General features: G+C 43.4%; 1 protein-coding gene across 1 annotated transcript in view; it reads right to left on the bottom strand.

Moving 5' to 3' along the window:
* The window catches only part of DNAH5 (dynein axonemal heavy chain 5), a 212465-nt gene that overhangs the window by 162985 nt on the left and 24566 nt on the right, over positions 1 to 24914 (bottom strand). Inside the window, 2 exon segments of the mRNA XM_023752286.1 lie at positions 1500 to 1584; positions 4604 to 4738. Of these exon segments, the coding sequence (XP_023608054.1) occupies positions 1500 to 1584; positions 4604 to 4738 (220 nt within the window).

Here is a 24914-nt window from a genome sequence, read left to right as displayed (position 1 = left end):
GGGCCAAAGAGCCGCATGTGGCTCGCGAGCCGCAGTTTGCCGACCACTGTCCTAGGGGAATCTTCTCCGGGGTCTCTTTCTTCCCCGTGGTGCTGGCTAGAGACCTGGACTGGGGTGCTGACAATGAACCCCTCCAAGAAAGGCAACCAGAAGCTACCTCCCTCATTCAAAACTGTGTCCCACTTCTGACTAACATCATCTGGGTCTCATGAGGAAGTTGTTAAGCTAGAAGCTTCAACAAGGCACCAAGGTATCAGAAGCAAAGAGGGTTTTTTGTTGTTGTTGTTTTTAATATATTTTATTGATTTTTTACAGAGAGGACAGGAGAGGGATAGAGAGTCAGAAACATCGATGAGAGAGAAACATCGATCAGCTGCCTCCTGCACAATCCCTACTGGGTATGTGCCCGCAACCAAGGTACATGCCCTTGACCTGAATCGAACCTGGGACCCTTCAGTCCGCAGGCCAACGCTGTTTCCACTGAGCCAAACCGGTCAGGGCAGCAAAGAGAGTTTTAAGGTAAAAAAAAAAAATTCTGCAGAAACTTCCAAGTGTCTTAGAACGGATTAAACATCTCACCCACATCAGAATCCAAAAATCTCAAGAGAGTGTGGGCCACTTCACCCAATGCATAGTTCATGAATGAACTCAGCATTGCATGGGCTTTGCAACCTGGGATAGAATTCAAAACTTCTGTGTTATTTTGACTTTTCACTCAAAATATAAAATACTTTCTGACCACAAAACATCAATAGATAATTTTGAGGAAATGCTGATCATTTAGATTATACATGCACAATTTACTCAGTTTTAAACAAAAAAACATAGTCACACAATATACCAACAGCAATAACTATTTTCCCTTTCTTCAAAAAGGTAATAAAAGGATGCATATGACATGTTAATATAATCATAATATATTTGTTTATGTCACTAGCTTGGCTTTAGAATTATATGAATCCACATAAAAGTAAAATGGGATTTGCCAGTTGACTCCAAAGATTTACAAATTTTTCTTAAGTGAAACTGACTAAACTTATCATTCAATATTACTCCTTTGAATCATAGTCAGTGGAAAATAAACATAATGTGACATATAACGGGAAAACTCACGTTAGGGTATTGGCAACAATTCCTACGTTAAAAGGAAATAGTGCCTCTATAGAGAAGAAACAGATGCTCATTAGAAGTTATAGAATATGATTGCCTGAAATGAACTAGCATGTAAGGAAAGGAAGTCTCAAAATGTAAGCTACTTTACTGTACCTTAATTACCAGTACAGCCTGACAAAGTAAACAAAACATCCCAAATAAAGATAGAACAACCAGGAGAGGTACCCATCATACCTGTCTCCTTTCCTTAAGGTAAAAATAGAACCTGGGTCTCACCCTCCACACCACACTGCTACCTGCTCAGGTCTCACAGTGGCCTTCTGCTTCGTGCCACCCTCAATTAAATCTAACACATTTCTGGGTTGTGTCCCATCGAATTTGGATACCTGTTTCTGCTACCTCCACATCCTGATAGTAAAACATGAGGTGACGAAGACCTCCAACAGCAAAAAGCCGATCAATTCTTTCAATCTGGGGAAAAGAAAAGGCAAGGTAACAACTCTGTTCTTAATTAGAAACCGCATTTAAATCAGCATTTACTATCATCTTTCTCATTCGGATAGGATTGCATTTGATACAAGCCACATAGAAATGCCTCACATAGAAAGATTCAACTCAAAGAAGTAATTCAATTAACCATAAAAATACTTGTCACATATACAGATTGGAAGAGATTGTCTCTCCATTTTTTTAAAATATGTTTTTATTCATTTTTTAGAGAAAGAGGAAGGGAGAGGGAGAGGAAGATAGAAACATCAATGAGAGAGAAACAATTGATCCGCTGCCTCCTGCATATCCCCAACTGGGGATCAAGCCCGCTACCCTGGGCATGTGCCCTGACCAGGAATCAAACCCATGACCTCTTGCTTCATGGGTCAAAGCTCAAGCACTGAACCATATAGGCTGGGCTGTCTCTCCATTTTTGCTCATTTCCTAAAGTGTTGAGCTGGTGAAGGCAAATATAAACATAGATGACTGTTTTATTTTCAATCAATTGCAGATCAGAAAACAAACCTTTCAAAACCCAGATAACTGTTAATATTAAATTGCAATAATCACTGAAAAAAATGCCATGAGAACACACATGACATGGAACAGTCCAGCCCATAGCAACCTGGAACCTGGTCCCATCCACCCCACCATGAGGATCACTGTACACCTGTAGGTCTGCCAATGTAGGTACTTCTTTTAAATCGTCAACAGCATAGTTTTGAATTCAAATGGAAAGAAAATGATAAAATCTGCACTCCCTTTAGAATGGCTACTATCAAAAAAATAGAAAGTAATAAATGTTGGCAAGGATGTGGAGAAACTGGAAGCCTTGTGCACTGTTGGCAAGGACGTAAAATGTCATTGTGGAAAACAGTATGGCATTTCATCAAAATATTAAAAATAGAATTACTATATTAGCCAAAAATTCCACTTCTGGGTATACATGCCAAAGAATTGAAAGCAGCATCTTGCAGAGCTATGTGTACACTCATGTTCACAGGAGCATTATTCACAGTAGCCAAAGGGTGGAAGCAACTCCACTGTTCATTAATGGATGAATGGATAAACAAAATGTAGTGCATGCACTTTAAAATAATTAAGATGGTACATTTTATGTCTGTGTATTTTACCACAATTTATAATAAAAAAAATTAAAGGATAAAATCTAGCCTAAAAATTTAAATGTGAAAATAAGGCCCCTTCAGTTTCTACCATGCTATGGGTAAAACCACTGGGTGTGAGGAAAAGCGAGTGGCCCTGTTTCCTTGGTTACATTTCCTTCCCTGGGATGGATGCACTCCATGAGATTAACTCCAAGAATGCGATGAGAGATACTTCCATCACGGCCGCCCTGAAACGCCTGTCCTTCTAGCCTTGCTTGCAAGCCTGAGCCAGGAGGCTGTCTTTAAACTTCCAGGTTTTAATATTCCTGAGTTTTGAGTATGACAGAGCAATTTGACTTGGGCTTCCCACAGTCCAGAACTTTGACTCATTCACCCCACCTGCATGATCCCAAATCCAGAGGTCTGAATTGGGAAGTAGGGTAGGGTTAAGCCAGTGGTTCTCAACCTTCCTAATGCCGCGACCCTTTAATACAGTTCCTCATGTTGTGGTGACCCCCAATTTCATTGTTACAAATTGAACATAATTAAAGCATAGTGATTAATCACAAAAACAATATGTAATTATATATGTGTTTTCCGATAGTCTTAGGCGACCCCTGTGAAAGGGTCGTTCGACCCCCAAAGGGGTCGCGACCCACAGGTTGAGAACCGCTGGGTTAAGCAATTCACTTCTGGAGCTATCTCTCCAAGAATGAATCAGCAATGTGGCGCTGTTTCCTTCTATGCCTCTATTTTTTGGAAAAAATATTATCTATATCCTGGTATTAAGAAGATTAAATGGGATAACAGATGAAGATCACTGAGAAGAGAGACTGGCACAGGGTAGATATCCAATAAATGTTAGCTGTGATGAGAAGAACCAGGAGGAGAGAAGGGGCATTCTCTCAACCCCTGACTGATTCATCCTATACTCAAACCATTTCAGAGGCATCCACGCTTAATTGTCCCACTGTCTCCTATTAACTCCACTGGAGTGGCACGGCAGGAAGGAGCAAAGCTGGTGGACTGCTGGAGCAACAGCCAGGGGATCACACTCCTCCCAACTTAGCATTTAGGTTGGTAGTTTGGAATCAGCCACGTGGGAGTATTTACACAACAGAAATCAGCAAACATTCACACTCTCTCCACTCTCATGCCCCAAGCTGACTGTTAAACATTTATAAGTCTACCACTGAAAAGCATTGTCAACAGTGTGACACCTGTTCAACAAAAAAGGGCTCTCTCTCTCTCTCTCTCTCTCTCTCTCTCTCTCTCTCTCTCTCTCTCTCTTCTAATAAGTTAAAAAAAAAAACGGAGAAGAAAAACAGCCTTCAGGAACCATCACAGGGTTCCTGATATGCCTTTCTCACTGCCCAGGAAATTATATCCTCCAGTATTTTCACCTTTCCCATCCAAGGTCAAATCACATCCTAGGTTTTGGAGTAGAATCGTGGCAGAAAATGGGAAGTCAAGCTCAGGAACAAAAGAAACCAGATTCAGCTGCCAAACCAAAGTTGAAGCCAGGAAATGATGGCACAATCCAACCTCCCAGGTTAGAACGAAATAAATAATTTCTTTAAAATCAGCCTCTGAGCAGAGATCCTGTTCTCCAAAATCAGGTTCCAACATGGTGCCCGAGCCCCGCCTCACTAGATTCAGAGAGATGCAGACAGAGCCGTCAGCGTCGGGGAATTTAAATGGCAATTATATGTACCCGATTCAACATAAAGACCTGGAAAGCCCTAAACCCGTGCTGCCAGCATCTGTCTGGAATCGGAATGGAGTCCTGTCCGTGCTAAAACAGGCACCCTCCTTCCTCTACCGCCATAGGACAGTGTCAGCGGACCCTCCCTGCCCCCCATCATCAAGCCAGTGAGAACTCAAATGCGTCCTACCTGACTCCCCTCAAGAATGGCATCCTCCACCTCGGCTTTGTTCAAGTCCACGCAGGAAGCCACAATCCCAAATAGGTAGTCATGCCTTCCATCCAAACGCGCCCGCTTGGCTTCCTTCTCTTCCTTCAGTCTTTGCTACAAGGAAGAAACAAAAATGTTATATGGCAACTGCTGTTCTCAAATGGATTCATTTTGCAATAATTTCATACTATTGTTGCTTTTTCAAGTCTTGAGTATTCAAATAACAGGCAGCTTAATGGTACCAGTTTTATGTACTACCTTCTATTTTTAGAAGTCATGTTATTTCTATTATGAAAATAACATTGTTTTGAAATTGCACAATGTAGATAAGCCAAGAGAAATAAAAATCATCTGCCATCCAGAAATGACTACTGTTAACATTTTCTTCTAAATCTTTACAGACCTATTTCTATGCATATATAAGCATTCAACACACGCAAAAAAAAAAAAATAGAGATCTGCATTTTTTTAAACATTCTCTAAGCCATTAAGGAAATATTATTCTGCACTATCTTCTATCTTTATTGTCTACAGATTCGTATCTGTTCTTAATTTCTGAATACCCTGATTACTTTCAAGCTGATTGTTAATTACAATAATAAGGCATGTTCAACATAACCAATGTTAGCAGGTTGAAGCATATCTTTCCATATGCACTTTGCTCATAAAACATATGCAAATGTATGCACACCTCTCTATTATACTATAACATTTTTCATGCATCTTTCCCTTAATAATATATCACAGACTTCTTTCTAGTTTAATACAGGCTATTCCCACCTGTAGAATAGCTGCAAAAAGTTCAACAATACGGATGTACCACAATTCATTCAGTCATTTCCATTGGTGGATATTTGGCTTCCAATTCATTTCTTGAATTAAGTACATTACCTTTCATGCCTTGAGTGCAGATATAATTTTCCAAGAAAGAAACGGAGACTAAAAAGATACAAAGGTGAAGAACCTTGGGGAATACTGATATGGCAGGGGCAAGGAGGGAAAGAAAAAATGGAGAAGGCTAAGGATGAGTGGGAAGAGAGATAGAAAGGACACCAGGAGGCAGCACCAATCACCCATGGAGAGTGGTTAGTCCTGCTAAAGCTACAGAAGATTGGTTGGGTTGATTGGTTGATCCCAAGTAATTGTGTTTACAAGATGGCTACAGCATCTCACATCCGCTTTGCAATGTGACCATTCACCAACCTGTCAAGATGTGGCTTCTGTTTACCCTCCTGTTGAATTTGGCTTGCCCCGTGACCTGTTTTCACCAAGAGAATGCGGGGAGAAGTGAGACGGTAAAACTTCCTAGGCTAAGACCTTAGGAGACCTTCAGCTCTGCCTTTGCACTTGGAATGCTCTTGGAACCCAGCCTTCATGCTGTGAGAAGTCCAAGCTGCATGGGGAACCTCCCAGGCATCTGGTCAACAGCTCCAGGCGACCTCCCAGCTGGCATCCAGCAGCAACTTTCAAGCTGTCTTAGACAGTCCAACCTGATCATGCCTGCAGAGGACTGTAACCCAACCAATGGCATGTGACGCAGAAGAACAGCCCAGCTGAGCCCAGTTACCCACAGAACCAAGAGGAAGAACAGATAGTTGTTGAGCTTTAAGCTGTTGAGTTCTGGTATGGCTTGTTACGCAGTCATAGACAACAGTAATCCTTGTTAGAATAAGTTTAGTGGTTGGATGTAGACTTGAGAAAAGGATGATTTGGGAAAGAAAATAATAAAGCTACTGAATATAAACTCTTCTTTCTAGAAACTCAACTATAAAGGAAAGGGGAATTGAGAGTCAAGGAAGAACTATTTTGAGATACACAAAAAAAAACCTTTAGAAAAAATAAAAATGTTAGGGATTTCATTTTTCTGAGATTGAAAGGACTCCTTGAGAGAAGTTGGGGGTGGGTAAGGTTTAAAAAAAAAAACTAAACAATATGTCTATTTTCATGCCATTTCTCTAAAAAGAAACAAACACAAGTCCTGACACAAAGTAGACATTCCATAAACTCCAAATAGAAGAAAATTTAAATCTCTTTTCAAATGTGGCGAAAAACAAGAAGATGTCCTGTTGTTTTGACTGTTTTCTACCTTCCCGTCGGGGAGGAACAAAGTGCTCTTCTCACAGGGATCTCTCGGAGTTTGTACTAAGTGTCTTCAGCAGCTTAAGAACACGGTGGGCAACCAGGGGAGCCGGGAACTGAGCAACAAAACAACAATATGGCCAACGCTGGGCAGCCGAAAGGAAACTTAGGACGTGGAGAGCCAGGAAAACCGGGATGTAAATCAACTGGAGGCTTCCAAAGGCTACAGAGCCTTAAATGAGATTCTGCCATGGCAACACATTACTCTTTTTTATCAAATTCCAAAGGAAAAAATATATATATTCTGGTGGAGGAGAGATTGGTCCTTAAAACAGAACATTAATTAGTCTATTTTCACTTAAATATCACAGAGAAAAAAATACTTCCAAAGCAGTTTTATGGGTACACAACAAATTACCAATGTGTTTTAGAGGAAATGTTTTCAGAGCTATATTAGAAAGAATGTTAAGCACTGAGCATGCTCTTATATACACAATTGTCTGTCTCCTGATGACAGGTCAGATGAAGTAACCCCAGTGCCGGGTGCATGACCGACCAGTGCTGATCAGTCTCACCTTCCATTGTTTTGTACTAAGGTATCCTGGCACCATGAGGGACTTTTTTTTCCTACCACAAAAAGTCAGTAATGTCGAACAAATATTTAGTGGTCAGATCAGTGCATTGTCCGTCCATCAACTTAAACCTGCAGCTTCCTGGTTGCTAGGGAACAGCAGCAACAGCAGTCAGATGACCTGCTGTGTGGAGGTGGCTTGTGCTGCTGGCCTTGGAAAGGGCTGGGACTCTTGGAGGGTGAGGGCAGAGTGGGATTCAGAAGGCGGGAGGCAAACTATGGATTTTTTTAGAGTCATATTCAAATTGCTTTGTGTTCCATGAGCAAGCACCAACTAATGGGGGTGGGAAGATGGCCAGAAACCTACTAGATGTCCAAAGACATCTGCAACATAGTATGAAAACACTAGAGGCCCGGTGCACAAATTCATGCACCAGTGGGGTCCCTCAGCCTGGCCTGCGGGATCAGGCTGAAACCGGCTCTTCGACATCCCCCAAGGGGTCTCAGATTGCGAGAGGGTGCAGGTCAGGCCAAGGGACAAACCGGTGCACCATCAGGGCTGGGGAGAGACATGGGAGGTTGGCCAGCTGGGGAGGGACTATGGGAGGGCTCCAGGGCGTGTCTGGCCCGTCTTGCTCAGTCCTGATTGGCCAGACCCCAGTAGCAAGCTCACCTACCAGTCGGGGCGTCTACCCCCTGGTGGTCAGTGCACATCATAGCAACTGGTTAACTGGTCAACTGTCTGTCCCCTGGTGGTCAGTGCTCATCATAGCAAGCGGTTAAGCAGCCTTAACATATCATTAGCATATTATGCATTAATTGGTTGAACGGCCAACTGGTCGACTGGACACTTAGCATATTAGGCTTTTATTATACAGGACTTCTGCATTTTGGTGACAAGGATGTTACTACCATCTCGGAATGAAAGCATAATTAATGTGCTTTCTCACAAGAGACAGGTGCTGCTTTCAGGGCAGGGCAATTTCCTGTAGACAGACAAGCCCTGGTGACGGGGTGGGGCTGAGGGTTCCAGTCTCTGCTGGGCCTCTGACTGCAAGACCTCGCACCTCTCCTTTAACCTCTCCTTTAACCTCTCCAGGCTTCCATTTCCACAACTCCAAAATCAAAGTGTTGGCTAGGTGCCACCTAAGTTCCATTCCTTCTCTAACCTTTGGGCTATGTCTCATTGGTTGGTTTGAAAGTTAACATAGCCCTAGCTGGTTTGTCTCAGTGGATAGAGCATTAGCCTGTGGACTGGTTTGATTCCGGTCAAGGGTACATGCCCGGGTTGCGGACTCCATCCCCAATAGGGGCGTGCAGGAGGCAGCCGATCAATGATTCTCTCTCATCATTGATGTTTCTATCTCTCTCTCTCCCTCTCCCTTCCTCTCTGAAATCAATAAAAATATTTTTTTAAAAGCTAACACAGACCAAGACTTGATATTCTAAAGAACAAATCTCAACAAAGGTCCATGGCCATATGCTTCATAACAAAGCTCTGTGACTTTTTCTCATGACAAACCCATCCATCCAATTTTTTAACACACTGACCCTTGCCTTTAACTCTGTAGAACCCACACCCAAGTCTACATGCTTGTGACCATAATCTGAGCATGAACTTTCCTTCTGAGCCCAGGTTCATAATCCCCAACTATATGAGAGACCTTACCTCACCTGTGAAAAGAAGAAAAAAGCCCAAACTGGAAAAGTATTTGTGAGATAATATGAAGTCAACCAGTACTTGAGTGATTGCAGGACAAAGAAGGGTGGGTGGAGGTAGAAGAAGGTATAGGGGGACCAATGGTGAAGGGGGGGGGGGGGGTTAAAATAAAGGAGATAAGGAAAAATAAATAAATAAAAACAAAATGGCATGGCCAAGGCTTTGACCCTGGACATCAAAATTCTGGTGAAATGAACTCTTTAATAATGATTTTTCTAATTGTACAAATGTCTAAGCTCCCTCTGCCCTTAGACAGCCCAGACCCAAGCTCACAGATCTACTCCCACAGAATCACTGTTCAGGGAAGCCTAGCAAGAAGTGGATGGAGGATGGAGCTGTCTAGTCTAGGACCCCTTGTGGCCAAGCAGGGACACCCTTTCCCCAACCCTCGAGAAGGTGCCAGAGTACATGTTGCTCTGTTTGCCCTGGTTGCATTGCTAGTTATGGAACTGCTAGTCATCACTGCTTTCTGCGCTTAGGTTTAATGGTCACAAAAGCCCTATGAAGCAAACATCATTATCACCACAAGGAAATTGAGGCCATGGACCATTAACAACTTTCCTAAGAGCACACAGCTACGTAAGAAGTAGGGCTGGGAATCAAGCTCTGATGTGTCTACAGGGCCCGTCTGACACATGGGGTGTCCCAGGCGCCTACAAATTTTGCATCCATTCAAACTGATATTCCATAAACATTTTGTCTTTAAGTCCACTCAAGGGTTTCTAGGGTAAAGTGTGGAGAGACCTCATATACATCACATGGGTTATAGGAGTTGTGTGGGTGGAGACTGGCGTTAACCAGCACCATTTTCTGAGTTGCACTGCTGGTATTTTAGTGCCAGGATGGACTGGTGCTCAGCTGGTTTCCAGGGGGACGTGCCCTGTGTCCAGCTCTCCCACTGCACTCCTGGTCTCTGCAAATGGTAGGTCCAGCCCCACCCTCAACTCCTAAAAGTGCCTGGGAGGTGGGCTCCCCCACCTCCCAGGGGCAGCCAGTAGCCTGGGCTCCGTGCTTCCCCCACTCCCTGCTGCCTCCTCAGAACCAGCTTCCCTTTATCTGCATCACACCGTGTACATCAGGTTCTCATAGGATGTCTTTGCACAGCAAAGCGTGTGGGGCAAGAAATGGGTTCTGCAGCCAAAACAAACAAATAAAACCCTTGTTTTTCAAAAAGGTTTTGAGGTGACACGATTGTCCCTGGTGCAGGTCTGAATCTGGGAAGGAGATCTGTCTTAATGAGGGTCTGTCTGCTGCACATATGTTTGATTTGGTGTTTTGTTCTTTTATGTATATGCATGCATGTGGCACGTCACACACACAGTAGAGGAGAGGGGAGGCTAATATAGGTAAAATCCCCACAGGAGATCACTGTAAATAATGTCAAGTCTGTGAGTTACCGCTGAAAACTCCTTATCTTACATCGCCCATGCAAATACCTCTGAGATTGATTCGCTTTGGCTCTCAATACCAATCTCAAGTCCACAGACAATTAATCACCTGGCGACCACCGTGCTCAAGAGGCCAAGGGCATGGGTTTGCTCATCGCAGGTCACGTAGCTTCCCTTGATTCCATTTTCCTCAGCTGTGGGTGAAATCAGGGAAAACCCAGGAGCAGAAGAAAAAAATACTCAAAGTATATGCCCGGCTAAAAAGCCTGGTTATTGGTAAACTATGTATTTCTTTTCTTTTCTTAAAGAAGATACCCAAAGGGCCCAGGCTGGTTTAGCTCACCCACCTACCCTGTTCACAAAGTGAACCCGATCTCCCTGTCTTCCAACAGAGAAAAGCCTCCCTCTTTGTCTTCCAGCATTTTCCTTTCAACCCACAGGGCCTGTTTCCTCCCTGGAGAGGCTGCTCCGTGATGCCCCTGCACCCTCCAAACCTGTTCTGTAATTGGCTGGGAGAACCACAATTTAACAAAACCCAGCTCCTGAGTGTACTTTCCCTCGTGCCTTTTCTCCCGCCCCTTTCATTCAGGTCTGCAGGTGCAGGAAGTGCTGCCCCTCCTTCCCGCACTAAGAGCACTTCAGCAGAGTGGTTTCTGGAGCGGAAAGACACCCCAGGCTGCTCATCCCCTCACAGCAGGTGCTCCAGGGAAGCCCTCCTCCACTTCACAAGAGCTGCGCTCCCCTCCATCGCAGAGAGACAGCACTTAAATGGAGCAAGTCCCGCCAGCCTGTCTGGTGTCCTGAGAGTAAGCTCTGGAATCCTGACTATTCTTGCAGCAGTTTCAAGGCCCCTAACTCTCCCCATTTACTAACTCCCTTACCTGTCAATCTCTCCAAGCAAATCACGATCCCTCTTTACCTTTTATTACATGCGGATTTTTCACCCAAGCCGACCCAAAACCTACTGTAGGGGTATCCCCGTCCCCACAGCCTCTTGTGCCTCTGGCATTCCATCATCCCAATCCTAACCCAGAACGAGTTTCCTGCACGCCGGAATTCGAGACCTGATGGAGACTCAGTGGATCTTCATGTGGCCATATAGTCTATCCTCCCCAACTGTGAGATAGGATATATTCCAAATGCAGAGATAATGCTTGTAGGATTCTGAGAGCCCCTCTGGCAGCAGGGACCAAATAATTCAAGTGCTTTCGCCCACGTGATAAAAAACATACAATATGTCACTCTTCACATTATGCTATAGGACACAAGGGTGACTCCCAACTTCCCTTACTCACCACAATAAACCAGCGTGCTTAAAGCTGGCTGCTCATTAGACTCCCCTGGGTGCTTTACAATACTGATGCCTGGGACCCGCCCCAAGAAACTGTGACTTCTCTTTCCTGGAGCGGGCCCTGGTGTTGCACCTGCTCACAAGCTCCCCTGGGGGTCCCAGTGTGCAGCCCCTGAACTCGCTGCTCCGAGGAAATCATGGTATGCACTGATCATGACTGATTAGAGCCACCAGCTTCTCACTTGAGGTAGGAACTTCTAGAGAAAGTCCAAGGGTATAAGTTTTGGATCCCTCCAACTCCAGGCCTCTTTTTTCCTTTTCCTCATTACTGGAGTTGTGCAAAAATTGACAGGAAGAACAACTTTCAGCCCCAAACTCCACGAGGCCTGGGAGTGCTCCTCCCGGCCACAGCGTGGAGCGTGGAGCCCAGCACCAGATGCTCGTGGAATGGATGAAGTCTGCACTTAGAGGCACCTTCTCTCGGGGTCCAGAGACAGCGGCGTGATTACCATATGCGAGCAGGTTGGGCTCATTCAGGCTCATTCCGGCTCAAGGGTACTCGTTTGGGCCCTAACAAATAGTAGGTGTCTTCTCCTCATTCCCCAGCTGAATCTTAGAGCCACTCACTTCCTGACACTCCAAGGAAATTGCTTTGACCTTGAATATGTGAATGTGTTCCCCGGGCTCCACACGTCTGGGCTTGCTTAACAGAGGATATTGAAACTGGTTTGGCTGTTCTGCCAGAGAAGAACAAAACTGACATCCTTCCAGCTTGCAAAGATACCTGACAGCAAAGGTTCTCTCCCCCTTGGCTTCCACTGGGCACGCCCGAGGAAGGAACAATGGCAGCCTCCCGCAGAGTTTCTCACCTCCCAGAGGGTCAGCCCTCTCTCCCCTCCACAGTCTCTACCCCAACGAGAGCCACTGTTTAGGGAAACCTAGCTAACTGAAATCTGATGAGCAACAGTATTCCTGAGCTTAAATACAGCGCAAACCGTGAGCATACACATCCCTCCAGCTTGTCTCCATTTTAAACCAGCTGCAATAGGTGAATTTAAGTCAAGACGACTCTGAATCTTTCACGTTGTTGTTTTTTTTCCTAAAAGTCAACAAAGTCGACCAGTGAAATTATTTATCTCAGTTTAATTTCAGGGGAGGAAAAAGAACAGAACCCGTAAGTCTGAAATTCATATCCTCAACTGTGTGTGAAATCAGGGAAAACCCAGAAGCAGAAGAAAAAATTACTCAAAGGATATGCCCGGCTAACATGCCTGGTTATTGGTAAACTATGTATTTCTTTTCTTTTCTTAAAGAGGACACCCAAAGGACAAAAAGTTGGTCCTAATCAGTCTGCATCTTTGAGAAAAGCAGAAAGAAGGCAGACATCATATCTGGGCCATATTTTTGCAAATAAGTCAGTGAATATATACGGAATTATTTCAATATTTTTCATTTAAAAGAATTATTAAACAACAAAAGGAATACATGCATAGCCTGACTTTTTCAAACACATAAAGCTTATGGCACATTTGGTTGTTATTTGCATATCATTCTGGATAAAGTCAATTATTATATTACTAGAGGCCCAGTGCACGACATTCGCGCTGGGGGGTCCCTCAGCCCAGCCTGTGCCCTCTTGCAGTCAGGGACCCCTCGGGGATGTTCACCTGCCGCGGAGGCGGGAGATGCTCCCACCATCATTGTTGCACTCGACAGCTGTGAGCCCAGCTTCTGGCTGAGCGGCACTCCCCCTGTGGGAGCGCACTGACCACCGGGGGCAGCTCCTGCATTGAGCATCTGCCCCTTAGTGGTCAGTGCACGTCATAGCAACCGGTCTTTCCACTGTTCAGTCTATTTGCATATTAGGGTTTTATTATATAGGATAGTAACCTAGATGTAATAAAGCATCATTACAGTAATTGTTGCAGACTCAAGGTTAAATATAGAGAGATTTATAGTTTTTAAGTTAAATAGCTTTGGGGATCTTTGCCACTGATTCTTTTAGGTCACCAAGTTATAATGTAATACTTTGTCATATCAGTGCACCACATAGAAAATGTAGTCATTGTTTACATAATAGACTGCAACATTAAAGTAAGTCTGTTAATATCATACTTCAATGGAGTGAACATAACTGGCATCCTAAACACATAAATGAAACCTCCAAAAAACTTTACTTTTTCCCAAAAGGTAGCTTGTGCTAAAGAAGATATTAATTCACTAATTATACTCAAGATTCTATCATCAATTTTAATGTTTTAGCCTTGGTGGTAAAGTACAGGAAATTTTTTTAGACGTGAAAAGTTTCATTCATTCAATTTACTGCACAAGCGTAAACAAAGGTGCATTAGTGCCAGGCTCGGTGTCAAGGGGAGGGTATTTAAAAACGGAGAGAACGCCATTCCTGTCCTCCAGGAACTCACAATCTAGGGAAGGAAAGAGACGTGAAGACACATGTCACTCCACTACAGTGATGTGACGAGGGCTCTAGCAGACAAAAAAGTGCAGTGCTGAGGACACAGGGAAGGGAGCTGCCCCCTCCTCGAAGTGTCAAGGAGGCTTCTCAGAGGACAAAAAGTAGACAATCCAATCAAACATGGGCAGAGGACATGAAGCGACGTTTCTCCAAAGAAAACGTACAGATGGCCAACAGACATACAAAAAGATGCTTAGTCATTGGGGAGATGCAAATCAAGACCATAGTGACATACCACCTCACACCTGTCACAGTGGCTTTAATTGAAAAGTCAACAAACAAGTGCTGTCGAGGATGGAGGAAAGGGGACCCTCTGCACTGTAGGTGGAACTTCAAACTGGTGCGGCCCCTATAAAAACAACATGGAGGGTCCTCAAAAAAACTACAAAAACAGATATGCCATATGACCCAGCAATTCCACCTCTGAGTATTTGTCCAAAGAAAGTGAACACATGAATTCAAAAAGATACATGCACCCTCATGCTCTTTGTAGCATTATTTAGAATTAGTTGTAATAGCCAAGATATGGCAGCATTATTTACAACAGCCAATACATCTAGCCCAGTGGTCGGCAAACTGCGGCTCGGCAAACCGAGGCTCACAAGCCACATGCGGCTCTTTGGCCCCTTGAGTGTGGCTCTTCCACAAAATACTGATTTCTGCGAATGGGCGACCAAGTTTCAATTGCACTGTACGTGCGTGCCCGCATGTGGTATTTTGTGGAAGAGCCACACTCAAGGGGCCAAAGAGCTGCATGTGGCTTGCGAGCCACAGTTTGCCGACCACGGATCTAGCCAACCTAGGTGTCCATCAATAGATGAATGCATAAAGATGTGGTATACATATACAATGGATATTACTCAGGAATGAAAAAGAATGAAATCCTGCCATTTGTGACAGCATGAATGGACCTAGAGCAGTGATGGCGAATCTTTTGAGCTCGGAGTGTCAGCATTTTGAAAAACCCTAACTTAACTCCGGTGCCGTGTCACATATAGAAATTTTTTGATATTTGCAACCATAGTAAAACAAAGACTTATATTTTTGATAGTTATTTTATATATTTAAATGCCATTTAACAAAGAAAAATCAACCAAAAAAATGAGTTCGCGTGTCACCTCTAACACGCGTGTCATAGGTTCGCCATCACTGACCTAGAGGGTATGATACTCAGTGAAATAAATCAGAGAGAGAAAAACAAATACCGCACGATTTCACTTATATGTACAATTTTTTAAAAAAATCAAAACAAACTCATAGAAACAACAAACAAAGTGATGGTTGCCAGAAGGTGGAGGGATGAGTGGAGAAGGTGATCAAGAATAGTGCAAGAACTTTGCATGGTGACAGATAGTTACTAAGTATGGTGAGTACATTGTAAGATACATAAATGTCAAGTCACTGTGTTGTACACCTAAAACTAATAAAATATTGTATACCAAATATCTATATATATAAAAGGTTAATACACAAAGTGTCCCCTCAGGAGTTCGACCGAGAGTTCAATTGCTTGCTATGACAGGCGCTGACCACTAGGGAGTGGCGTGGAACATGGCGGGTGACCAGCGGCGGTGGTGGGGCACTGAGGGAGCAAGGGAAAGGAGGAGGTGGGGAGGTGGGGGAACCACGCAGTGGCAGTGCGTGGTGCGAGGGAAGGAGGGAAGGAGAGGCGGAGCAGGAACCTGATCGGCCATAAAAGGCTAATACACAAAATGTTCTCTTCAGGAGTTCGACCGAGAGTTCGATGCTTGCTATGACGTGCCGCTGATCCACTAGGGAGTGGCGTGGAACATGGCGGGTGACCAGTGGCGGTGGTGGGGCGCTGAGGGAAGCAAGGGAAGGAGGAGGTGGAGAGGTGGGGGGAACCTCGCAGTGGCAGTGCGTGGGTGGCGAGGGAAGGAGGGAAGGAGGAGGCGGGGAGGCAGGGAACCTGATCGGCCCTGATTGTCGGCCAGGCCTAGGGACCCTACCTGTGTACGAATTTTGTGCACTGGGCCTCTAGTACTTTAATATTTTTTAAAAGAATGAATAAGTGCTTGCAAACAAGTTCAGGGACTTGGCTGGAAGACGCAGACTTGAGAAAGATGTATCCGAATATGGGGCTCTGGGAGCAGGGGTGGGGGGTTAGAGGAGGGGGTAACAGTGCTTAGAAAATGCAGAAACAGCATTGTTTCTGTCTTGTGGCGAAACAGCAGACTGCAAGCCTGGACTGAATCATATGCACTGCTGGGGATCAGTGAGCAAGCCCCGAGGAAACATGGGTTTGGTTGAGAGGGGAGTCCCAGCGAAACCTCCATTTTCTTCTGATGTTAATTGGAGGTGGAAGAGGTTCCATATCCCTCTCTATACGTTTGCATAATAAAAAAAACTGCTGATCTGAGCCCTGTGCTAGACTTTAATGGCACATCCTTGCATCTTCAATGTGACTCCAAAGGCACATCCTTGCATCTCCCGGTCTGTGACCTCATTTCCACGCCTACAGAATGGGGGTGGCAGGGTATTCACAGACCCTAGAAAACGCGCAGCCTAGAATCTGACTTAACCACCTCTCATCACCAATGGAAGCTCACGGGTCCCGAAGAATGCACAGTGTCCGAAGCACCCCGGGGCAAGCATCACCCCAAAAGATGCAGCATGTGTTTCTGCAAGGCGTTATGGTATAGGCGGCAACATGCAGAAAAGCCTACGGTTGCAAACCCCCTTGTTTAAAATTGAAATACTAACATGTAGCCTTAGGCACTACCCACAAATTAGTAGACAACAGTGTTTCTCACAGTTTCATCTGTGTAGAACTTTGAACTTTTTTTAGATATTTTCACACAGGTGTGAGAGAGGATAACCGAAGACCCACGCAAGCATACAGACAACAGCTCCTTACCGTTAAAACTCGGGTGACGCTCTGCTTCCAGAGCTGTCTCCTACCAATCCTGAACATCACTGCGATCTGCTCATTCTGGACGTTTCCAGAATGATCTCTTCTATCTTCTAGGAGACCTACTCAGCACCCAACAGACTTTCAAATAAAAAGTCCTCTGGAGGACCTGAAGTTCACTTTCACAACTCTAATTTGCATGTATTATTCACCAGATACACAGAATAAAAGTCAAAGTACACCTAGACGACTCAAGCGTTCCTGCCAGAGCCTCTCCCCTTGGGCCTCTTCCCTGTTCTGAAGCCTGGTGTTGTTAGGGTGACACTGTTTATATGCTGTACAGTTTAAACATTTCTCTTAATCGTGTTTATCAACCAATCAAAGCATTTGAACTGCTTGGTTGCAACCCAACTTCTTCTGATGTTCGTTTAATTCTATACACTGCCCAACAATGAGCTTGGAGTCCAGAGAGATATGTGACTAATTTCTCTGAACAGTGAGAAACTTTAAACCGTCAAACTACAAATCAGAGAAGCCACGGCTCTGAATAAACTGCTCAAGGTATTCAGTCTTACTTTGTCTAAACAACTTGGCACGCACGATTTACTGCCAGCATTGTGACTAATTGTGACTAATCGTCAGATAGGCTAATTGTGACCCAAAGGAGCCATTTTCTCCCCATAAAGAACACGAAGCCTATTTCATATGCAAATAGCAAATGATGTCCATAAATTACTTGTGCTCACACAGTTGCACATACAAATAAACCAAGGCAATTTATTCTCTGTGACTGAACATCTTGATCATCCTTACTGTGAAAGTGGGATGGGAAATCGCAGCCAAGGTGATCTGAGAGCTCTAAGTACATATGATTTCTCTCATCCAGGTGAATACAAGGCAGGACATTTAAGTTTCGATTGTTGAATCCAGGATTTAGTCCTTAGAGTTCAAAGTTCAGGAATTCAAATCCAATCAAGTCATCCAACATAACCAGGAAATAGGGAACTCATCCTGTCAATACCCTGCTAATCAATCTCACAAGAGACTGACTGGGAAGATGAGCTGCTAATTTGATATCGACACTTACTGCTCATTTGGATGCTAATTTGGTATCTGAACTTGGGAAACTCATCTGGTCAGCAGCCAACACTAGGCCATGGCCTCCATAGGTAGGGTTAATAAAGAGGCAACGTTTAGACCTAAATGTAGGAAGGCCTCACTTCACATTATCAGCAGGTTCTGCAACTTTAAACAAAACGACATATAACAAAACCAAATTTACCACAGGCTCGTTGATATAAACTGGAGTTAAGTTCCGATGACACCTCATCAACCTTATAACACAAGGTTATTCAAAAGACCTGGTATTATAAGCAAAGACCTAGAGCACAAGAAGTTCCAGTTCGTTTGTGGGATATTTTTTCAATCAGCCCCTGGGTAATGGTAAGTGGCTGTTTTCTGTTCTAATGATAATGACGATGGGCATCTCCACTGGAAGCCATTCCCCTCTGTGAGGGGTTGAAAGGGCATCGGCAAGTCCTCCTGCTCAGCATCTCAGTATCAGCTCCAAGAAACCTCTATCAACACATGACCTCAGGACAGAGGTTCCAATTCATTCTATCACTGCTTATCATTCATCAGATTTAAATTGGGTGTTTCCCTGATGCTATTTTAGGCACCATCCTCGTTTCATGAGCAGCCCTATCTCATGACAACATTATCTCTTGGGAAGGGTTACTTTCTGGAAGATTTCCACAGATGGCTGATGGCATTCATTTTGTGTTTGGCAGACGTAACCATGGCTCCCTCAAGGCTTCCCAGGAAACTGCAAAGTCTTCCATCCTCTGCGGCTGAATGTCAACCTTCTTTGGACAAAGTAGAGGCAGTAGGTGTCATAGGGATCCCCCTGAGGGTCCCAGACCTGAAGAAGGCTCCCTGAGAATTGTGGTAAAATAGCACCAAAAAAGCACAGCACACGCCTGAGTCCGTATCTGACCACCTGCCCGCTGCATGCCTGCCTGACATAAAACTGATTTCTGGCCATTAGAAAAGAGTTATCAAACCCTGCTCAGGGAAGACTCGGGGTGGGGGGGTGGCGTTCCTGCCAGTAGTTTCCACCAGGTACCAGCTTCAGCTGACAAGACTCCTCTGCCAGGGACTCAAGCTGAGGAGCTCTCCAGCCCTACCTGCTCGGACAGTGTGCCTTCCAGGCTGAGAATACTGGCCAAACACAAATCTTAAGTCAGACATAATGAGAAAGCAAGAGTGGACCATGGGCATCCTGTAGGTAAGAGACTTCATCCAGAAATCCAAGTACCTCAGGCAAAGTGTAAATTCCACTTTCATTCATTCATTCATTCATTCAGTAAATGTTTATGAGTGCCTTTTATGGGGCCAGGCACTATATATAGTATGTACTCAGCATAAAGCAGCTAATTAAAACACACACTTAATCAAATATTTAAAAAAATTAATTATAAGATGCATTATTTTATGTAACACTCAAAGAGAAAAAGTAAAATTACTTTTGCCAATTAAACTTAAATACATTGATTTTAAGATGCATCCTGAATTCACAGATTTTAAAATGTGAAAAATGTGCAAAGTCAATGAAAAAACCATCATTCTAGCCTTCACTGGGAGAAGATAGTAAACAACATATAAATAAATATCTATAATAATAAAAGTATAATATGCTAATTAGACCAGACAGCCAAACAACCTTCCAGATGTCATTACGGCCGGCCTTCCGGATGAAACCACTGTGGGGGGGCGAGGCAGAGGCGGTTAGGGGCGATGAGGCAGGCAGGCAGAGTGGTTAGGGGTGATCAGGCAGGCAGGCAGGTGAGCGGTTAGGAGCCAGTGGTTCCAGATTGTGAGAGGTTGCAGGCTGGGCTGAGGGACCCCTCTCCCATGCACGAATTTCATGCACCAAGCCTCTAGTGTAATTATAAATAAAATATAATTACAAATTGTGGGAAGTGCCATAAAAAATAAAATAAGGTGCAGACTTCCCTTGGATCTGTGTTCTGAATTATTACCATTTGATGCTTATACTCCAAATTTTGAAATTTCCTGAACTCATCCCTGATTTATGGTGAGTCACCTATTTTGGGCCTTGAAGTTCTGTCTGTACAATCTATGCCATGCAGCATCATAGAAAAGTGCACGCGAGCCAGGTAGACCTGAATTTAAATCCTAGCTCTGTCTTCTTCTAGCTGTGTGAGGTCAGAGCTTTCATTCCCCATGTTACAAATAAACCCACCTGCCTAACAGACTTGTGATGATTTAAATATAGAATTCCTGGATCCTCACAGGCACCTAATAAATAAAAAGTACAACTTTTTTTTTTAGTTGCAAAAAAGTTCTCACTACAGTTAGTGACCATATCAATGTAAGGAATAAATTCCCCCAAAATTTAACATAACCCACAAAATCTATTCTAGAGCTGTTTTGAAATTTGGCTCTAGATTTCTGAATATGTCCCAAGAAAAAGAGTGGATCCAAGTTTTATCAGTTACCATCTACACACCTTTGACAGATTTACGTCTTTCAGCACGTCTCACTGAGGCCCAGGAGAATCAAACACATCCATCAGTTGAATGGCCTTGTAAACAGTGATACAGGGGCAGCACGTGAAGATGGAAAGTGAGTGCCGTGGATAAGAAAGGACCATATTTCATCCTTTCCGAGTTCAACATGTTTTTCACTTTTTACCACACTGACTTTGGGTGCACCTGATATTCAATGTCCGCTTATACCTGCTGTTGGTCAGCAGCAATCATGACACAGTTGTCATTGCCAGGTTTGTGCAGACTCAGCTATCACTCCAGGAGGCAGGACAGGCCACTGTAGAACAGTGACATGTCAACAAACCACTGAGCATCCATTTGAGGAAGGAATGTGTGTCCTAGTTGTTTTCTGAAAATCTTCCACTGACACCTTCTGGGAAGATCAGGAAAACACCAGCATCACACCATACAGAACGGGAGAGATTGGCTAGAAAGACAATCCCAGAAGAACCAGACCCCAAGTGTGAAGGAGTTTTAGAAACTTCTTACCCTACTCATCATTGCACTTATATTTGTATGGATGCACAAGGGGGGGGGATACATAATTTGTTTAAGTCTATGTTTAAGTAGGTCTAAAAGAGCTTTTCACTTAAAATAAAATTCAAAGAAAGCAAGGCATCCTAGTTTAATAGGCAGTTGTTTTTCTATCTTAGTGGTGAATGAAACAGTGGTGTGTCTTTTTCTCTGACGATGGCTGAGATCAGATGAAATACAGTTTTAAGATTGCTCATGACCAGAGAAAAGCTCTTGGAAAAGGAAGGATTTCATTCAAGCCTTGAAAAGGGCTAAGATTCAAACAGGGAAAAGGTAGGACGGGACCTATGAAGACATCACGAGCAATGCATGGAGGCTGGAATTCAGAAGAGAGTCTGTCATGATGACTAATCTCTGAAAGGTATGTGGAGGCTGAACTGCGGTGCCTACCTACGGCAGCTGGCCTTCTCAGGCTTGAGGAAGCCACTGGAGAATACACTGACGAAAGTCTCATTTAGGAAACTGTGCTGGTCGTTGTGTACAGGAAGGGTTGGAGGGGAGGAAGGCTGAAGTCAGCATTCTGGGCATAAAGAAATAAAGGATTCGATAGAGGGGTGGAAGCAGGGTCACTCAAGCCACCCCAAAACAAACAAGCTCAATAAAAAGAGGCAAATCCTCTCGTCTCATCCCCCGTTTTGCTACCTCTAAACTACTGCAATATAGAAACCTTGTTGAAGAAGGCAGAGAAAGGAACAGAGAGATGGAACTGGACAATTGCTAATGTTGGAGAGGACAGCTGTCCAAGATGGTTCCATTTTGTCAAGTTTGGGTAAAGCGAAGAATCAGAATAACTCACCGGAATGGGGTAATCTAGAGGAAGTACACTTTGAAGACTACATGACTAAAGAAATGCAAATAACGATTCTTTTCTTTTCATATTGGTTTTCCAACTTAAAAACATGAAAATCAGTATATGCAAGACCAAAAACATCCAGTACCTTTTTCTTTATCCTGTCATAAGAAAAATTATAATAGAAAGAAAAAGCTTACATATCATTGCATAAGTCACTGCCCATGCCAAGATCTGGTCTCTGGGATTGAAGACAGCAAGGGGCAGTGACTAATACTGAGAAAGCAGCCAGCGCACATCCACCTGCTCCCGCCCACTCCCACCAATAGACACATGCAGCGCTGCGGTTACCCAACACCACAGCTGCAGGACTGAGGATCAGGGAGCACGTTTCAGTGTGGCATCATTGTGAGGGCTCTCTGCTGTTATCACAGTCAGGCTGTTTTTGTTAAACAGGGAAAGAAAAAAGGAAAGAGTTAGGTTCACCAGTAAACGTAACAATTCTCACTTAGCCCTGCATTCAATTCCTCTGCTTTTCTCCTGTGCTAAAATATCAAGAAATGGTAACCTCAAAAGCTTGTTCTTTTCTTATGGAAATATTTAAAGAGAAAAATGATCAAATGCCATTCAGTATACTGTTGGGAATTATTAGTTAATCCACTCAAGAGACACCTTCTCTAACCTACAGAGAAATACTCAAGCCCCAGGCTTCTAATGTCACCCATCAGAAACACATTAATCAACCAATTGAGAAACTGCATAACTTTGATATCTTAACTTTGCAAACGCCAGTTTATTTTATTTATATATATATATATATATATATATATATATATGCCTAAGTGACCATTACGACAGAACGACCAGAACAACCGGTCGCTATGAGACACACTGACCACCAGGGGACAGACACTCAACACAAGAGCTGCCCCTCAGCCCGCAGGCCCCGATCACTGGTGGGGCCTGCCAGCCAACTTCCCGGTCCTTCCCACCCCCGCCAGCAGGTCCTGATAGCGCGATCAGGGCCAGGCTCCAGGCTGGGACAGGGAGCCAGGGGTGGGTGGCAGTGGACGCGGGTGGTGAGGGAAGGAGGAGGCAGGAAGGCAGGGAACCTGATCGGCCCTGATCACTGGCCAGGCCTAGGGACCCCACCCATGCACGAATTTCATGCACCAGGCCTCTATTTTTATCATAAATACAATCCCATAAAAATAACCAAGACATATTTATAAACACTAATAGTTATCACATGCCAAGGGGTCTGGAAGGACAATGAAATGCAACGATTTGTGAGGCAGAAAAACTTTTCATTATGAGGATGTGATCAAATACACAGAAAATACATTCATTTGAGACCAAGCAGTAACATTGGAAAGAAGGTTTTATCCCTCTTTGAAAAGCTTAAGAATAGACTTGGGGAGACATCAAAGGAAGAAGTTTCCAGCCAGAACCAAGAATTATTTGACCACCTTAGAAAGAAAGTAGTTGGCAGAAGGCCAGAGTTCAAGGGGAGGTTCAAATGCTTTGCTTTTGGTGACCTCTGACCTCCACCAAATACCACAGCAAATCTTAGAGGTCAGGGACAGATCTGTCTGTCATATCTATATTTCTAGGTCTTTGCACTGCTCATTAAATGAATGAAGAACAGTCCCATTTATAACCTCACCCAGGAGCTAATTAGATCCTTAAACCTTAAACTACCTACAGTCACAAATGAGTTACTCTGCTACCAACAAAGCAAAATTTATATTGCCAAGGAAGAAAAAAATAACCCAATTTACTTACCTGTTGGTATTTGCTATATTTCACCTTCCTTAAAGGCCATAACATAGCCTGCAATAAATGTCATTACCACCTATAGATCTCACAAAGCAAATCTCAAACACTACTGTTTCCTTCAACAGCAAAAATATCATTTGAGAGAGTATGCACACTCCATTACCCCATGCTAGTACATAGAGAATAAATTTGTTTTATTGACAAGAAAACTACATTATGTAAACGCTATGCAGACCAAATGTTCTTTCAAAGCTTCTTTAAGGATGATTTCCAATGCTTACTTCTTACCAAAACTGGCATCACAGCTTTCCTGATGGAGCGGAGATGAAAGGACACCCAATTAACATTAATATATACGTGTATTTCCTGTCATAAGTACATTTAACATTTGCTTTATAATGCAATGTCTGGTTCCTGCTTCTTAAAGAATTGGCAGCTTCCTGATTTCCCATCTACTGTTTACTCTGCCACTGAAAACAGTTAACCTCCAGGTAGATTCAAACATCCAAATGAAATGGTACAATTAATTACATAAACCAATCTTCATTGATTGAAGTAAAGGCTAAGTTGGGAACAAGCCTGGATCAGGATATAAAAGCCAGGATAAGGAAAGGATTTTGAAAAGGTAGCCCTTGTCCTGGTGGTTGAGTATTAGACAAGAAATTAATTGGAACAATTATTGTCTTTGGAGTGTTTTAACTTTCAAGTGTTATATCATTAAAAATATGGGAAGGTTCCTGTATAAAAGAAACCAAAGATAGCAAAGAAAGACCCTAAGAATCAAACCTGGTGCTATAACTCCTTTCCTAGATAGTAAGAAAATTAATTCCATACTTTAGGTGTTGGTTTAGGAAGTTCTTAAGATTTTTAAGAAAAAATTTTAGTATATCGTATTAGTCTCACCAAAATCAACCACCATCATATTTATTGAGCTTCTCTGACACACCCCACAAAATATTATTCAAGTATCAGATACAAAGAGTATATAACCTAGCAAAGGAGATGAAACTACAGTTAGTCAACCAGAAGTATGAAACTGCAAGCACCTATCAAGGTACATGGGAACCCAGGCTGCTATCACTCATGAGTCCATGAGTGTAAAATATGCCCTTAATATGCAATAAGATCTAAGATAAGAACTTTTCATAAAACTCAGTTTTTAAATTAGTCTAAATCACTGAAATAAAGCATGCCTAAAAATTAAAGGGAAAAATTTTA

Source organism: Myotis lucifugus, unplaced genomic scaffold (genome assembly GCF_000147115.1).
Source record: "Myotis lucifugus unplaced genomic scaffold, Myoluc2.0 scaffold_0, whole genome shotgun sequence".
Lineage (NCBI taxonomy): Eukaryota > Metazoa > Chordata > Mammalia > Chiroptera > Vespertilionidae > Myotis > Myotis lucifugus.
This window is presented reverse-complemented; position numbering and strand designations above follow the sequence as displayed.